A 3,957-nucleotide genomic window follows, 5' to 3' on the forward strand; every position below is an offset into this window, starting at 1 on the left:
CAAGTTTTTTGTGAATCTCCTTTGAAGGAACTTCAAATTGAATACAATTTCTTTGAAGTTCTGGTACATATTTCTGCAATAATTCAAACGAAAAAGATTTGAAGGTTAAGTCTCGTGTTTTTGTGAGAGAGATTTTAAAATGGTTATGTGCTTTGCTCCTGACTGCAACCACTATAGTGAGAGGAAAATATGTTCCTTCTTTCGTTTCCCAAAAGATCCAACTTCACACCGAAAATGGGTTTCACTAATCAGGTTTGAAATTTCTTTATTCATCAGAAATATTTCAAGTTTGTGCTGCGCTAACTAATTTGCAATTTCCATTAATTGCCCAAGTAGGAGAATTATATAAAATTGATTAAAAAAAATTTATTGATTGACATTTCGCAATTTTTTTACATAATTTCATGGGCTCCTAATAAATATTTATTTCTATTATTGTTGCCTTTTTTTAATAAATTTCAATATTTTCTTTCGATTTTATATGGTAAAAACTACGAAGTACCCACTTTTCATTTAAGTGAACTTCGATTTACGATCAGTGTAGGAAATCCCATACCTTTAGCATTGTTGTCATCGAACAATTTGACAATAGACCAGCTGTAAGCATATCACAGAAATGCCAACTTGATGAAACATGTACACCACAGGAATAATAATTGAAATAATTTTTTTAAGTAGTATTTATTGGTTCACATATTTTTCCCCTAATATGAACGGAACATAGTGCTCCAAATAAATTTTTTTTTAAATTATCAAATTTTCTTTGAAATCCTCTGCAACAATTACCACAAGTATTGACTCCTTCGGTGTCCATATGACAAGATGTGCCTTCTTTCTTCCGGTGATAGCCAGCTGTCCTTGAATTTGAATAAAGTACTCATGACTTCTATTTATCACTACATTTCCATCTCCATCTGCTTGTATTATGTAGTCATGAGTACTTTTCAATCCTTCTAATACAGTGACATCTCGGAATTTATAGGGGCATTTAACCTCAACAAGTTGATCTTCTCCTATAAATCCATCCGGACTAGCACCTAAGAAGCCACACTTGTCTAACCACAGTCCAGTGGGAATGACTTCAACACCAAGTGCTTCCTCCAGCGCTTCGATGCCTTTTTTTTTCATGAAGCTTCCCCCATTGTATGGCTTTTATATTTTCTAGAATATATGCACCTGTAAATAATTTTTCTTAATAATAAAGATATCAATTAAAAAAAAAACTAGCTCTAACTTCAAAATGAACAGAAATTAAAGTACCTGAAAGACGTTTGAAAAGACTGGGAGGATAACGCTGCCTACTACAGGCTGCCAATACAACTGCAAAATTGCTTGCCGTTAATCGATTTTTCCGAGCCAACAGCCACTTAGCATTCTCGGACTGTCCAATTGTGAGCTCAGCTATTTTGTTGGCATCGTTTTCCTCTAATTTGATTTTGTCTTCAAAAAACTCGGTTCTGTTCTGTGCTATTAAGTACTCTTGGCTGAAAAGAATATCTTCCACATTAATAATGAATGATTCTTCTGATGATATTTCATCCGCTAACAGCCAAGAGAATCCAACAGCACCATCAAAAACAGAAAGCTTGTTCTTGAAAACTTTTATCTCTTCTTCTGTTAAATTCCTGTCAGTTGACCTGTGCGGCTTGGCAGGATACATATCTCTTAACTTTTTAACGTATTTCTCTTGTGATTGTTTTGATTTGTTCCAAGCACACTCCTTATCAGTGACTGAAATGTTGTCTCGAGCAAAAAGCAGCAATGCTGCCATGTGATGACAACGTAATTGTCCACGTGGGCAGTCACACTTTCCTGATTTTACTGACCAATCAATATCAAATTCTATCTGAAAAATAAAAAGAACTACATGTATAAAGGAATAATAATAACATTAAAACAATACAAGAATATAGGTAACAAGGTGCAGCCAGTATCTCCATCCACTAAATCCTATTACAAAAGAATAAAATAAGAAGCAATAAATTAGTCTATATTATACCTCAACATTATATTGTCGGTCTCTCATGCTGGCATGCACCTTTCCACGAACTACATGAAGATCACTATCAAACACCATATGAATCACATGCCCTGATTCAACAGCATTTTCCCCTTTCTTCACTAATTTATCTTCGTCTTTAAAGAAGTTTATTACTTCGGACAGCCTGATAACGTGCTTTGATGCCATTTTAAATCTCGAAATAACACTAAGAAGACAACTACAAGACTGAAGAAATAAACACATTTTCGAAAATCTTGTAGTATCTAACAGTCAGTAACTGAAATAAATTCACATTCTTCTTTTTCTTTTCAATCATTCATGGCTGTTAAGAACATTAAAAGAAATTTTTGAAATAAATATGCAAAAATCAAACGAAACAGCTATAACCTATCAATTTACGAACATCTCTGCATAATGTTATAAATATGACAAATACATTGGTTTTTTTTTTAAAGGTTGGTTAAGAATTAAGTACCAAATTAGAAAACTCACCTAAAATTACGTACATGGTAGTAGATACTTTAGAAATATCATTTCTGAAAATATCGCCTTTGTGAAACCGGTTTGTTTGGAAACGGAAAGTAATGACAGATATATTTTGAAAGGTACCAACCTAAATATGACGTCACGACTTATCGTCCCTATTATTCACGAGACTACGAGACCACTGCGAGACTCTCGTACGAGACTCGAGACGAGACCGAGAAAAGTATCGTCTCGTCTCGTACATGGAATATCAGGTCTCGTCTCATTTTCGAGACGAGACTCTCGAGGGCATCACTAATTGAGACTCTGAGCAATAGAGACCGGTGTGAACCTAGCAGACCGTTTCCAGCAGACCGTTCGACGGAAACACCCGAACGCGGTGACCAGTGGCGTACAGCCAAAATTTTATAACACGGAAACTATTCGCCGGAGCATAACCATATTTGGAATGTAGGATGTTTATATCGATGTGATTACCCACAAAAAAAATCAGCGACTCGCATAGGGATCCAGGGGGTGATTCGTCATCCCCTAAATTTCAAAATATTATAACACGGAAACTATTCGCCGGAGCATAATCATATTTGGTATGTGGGATCGTTATATCGATGTGATTAACCACACAAAAAATCAACGACTCGCATAGGGATCCAGGGGGTGTTTCGTCATCCCCTAAATTTCAAAATTTTATAACACGGAAACTATTCGCCGGAGCATAACCATATTTGGAATGTAGGATCTCTATATCGATGTGATTAACCACAAAAAAATCAGCGACTCGCATAGGGATCCAGGGGGTGATTCGTCATCCCCTAAACTTCAAAATTTTATAACACGGAAACTATTCGCCGGAGCATAACCATATTTGGAATGTAGGATCTCTATATCGATGTGATTAACCACAAAAAAAATCAACGACTCGCATAGGGATCCAGAGGGTGATTCGTCATCCCCTAAACTTCAAAATTTTTCAACACGGAAACTATTCGCCGGAGCATAACCATATTTGGAATGTAGGATCTTTATATCGATGTGATTACCCACAAAAAAAATCAGCGACTCGCATAGGGTTCCAGGGGGTGATTCGTCATCCCCTAAACTTCAAAATTTTATAGCACGGAAACTATTCGCCGGAGCATAACCATATTTGGAATGTAGGATCTCTATATCGATGTGATTAACCAGAAAAAAAATCAGCGACTCGCATAGGGATCCAGGGGGTGATTCGTCATCCCCTAAATTTCAAAATTTTATAACACGGAAACTATACGCCGGAGCATAACCATATTTGGAATGTAGGATCTCTATATCGATGTGATTAACCACAAAAAAAATCAGCGACTCGCATAGGGATCCAGGGGGTGATTCGTCATCCCCTAAATTTCAAAATTTTATAACACGGAAACTATTCGCCGGAGCATAACCATATTTGGAATGTAGGATCTCTATATCGATGTGATTAACCACAA

At 36.2% G+C, this 3,957-nt stretch overlaps 1 protein-coding gene across 1 annotated transcript; it reads right to left on the minus strand.

Moving 5' to 3' along the window:
• Positions 1–396: 396 nt before the first annotated feature.
• Positions 397–2,415, minus strand: LOC123307663. Its single transcript, XM_044890059.1, has 3 exons — positions 2,000–2,415; positions 1,261–1,846; positions 397–1,176 (listed from the first exon to the last, which is right to left on the minus strand). Exons 1-3 carry the CDS (start codon positions 2,243–2,245, stop codon positions 1,082–1,084), a joined length of 927 nt encoding a protein of 308 aa, XP_044745994.1. The 5' UTR covers positions 2,246–2,415; the 3' UTR covers positions 397–1,081.
• Between the last annotated feature and the right edge of the window lie 1,542 nt (positions 2,416–3,957).

The sequence above is a fragment of the Coccinella septempunctata genome, chromosome 2 (genome assembly GCF_907165205.1).
Source record: "Coccinella septempunctata chromosome 2, icCocSept1.1, whole genome shotgun sequence".
Lineage (NCBI taxonomy): Eukaryota > Metazoa > Arthropoda > Insecta > Coleoptera > Coccinellidae > Coccinella > Coccinella septempunctata.

Excerpts from the sequence above, each read along its gene's own strand:
- LOC123307663 (XM_044890059.1), bottom strand. The coding sequence starts at position 2,245 with ATGTGTTTATTTCTTCAGTCTTGTAGTTGTCTTCTTAGTGTTATTTCG. Across the intron at positions 1,847-1,999 it reads ACCGACAATATAATGTTGAG|ATAGAATTTGATATTGATTG; the intron begins GTATAATATAGA and ends TTTATTTTTCAG. Across the intron at positions 1,177-1,260 it reads TCTTTTCAAACGTCTTTCAG|GTGCATATATTCTAGAAAAT; the intron begins GTACTTTAATTT and ends AATTATTTACAG.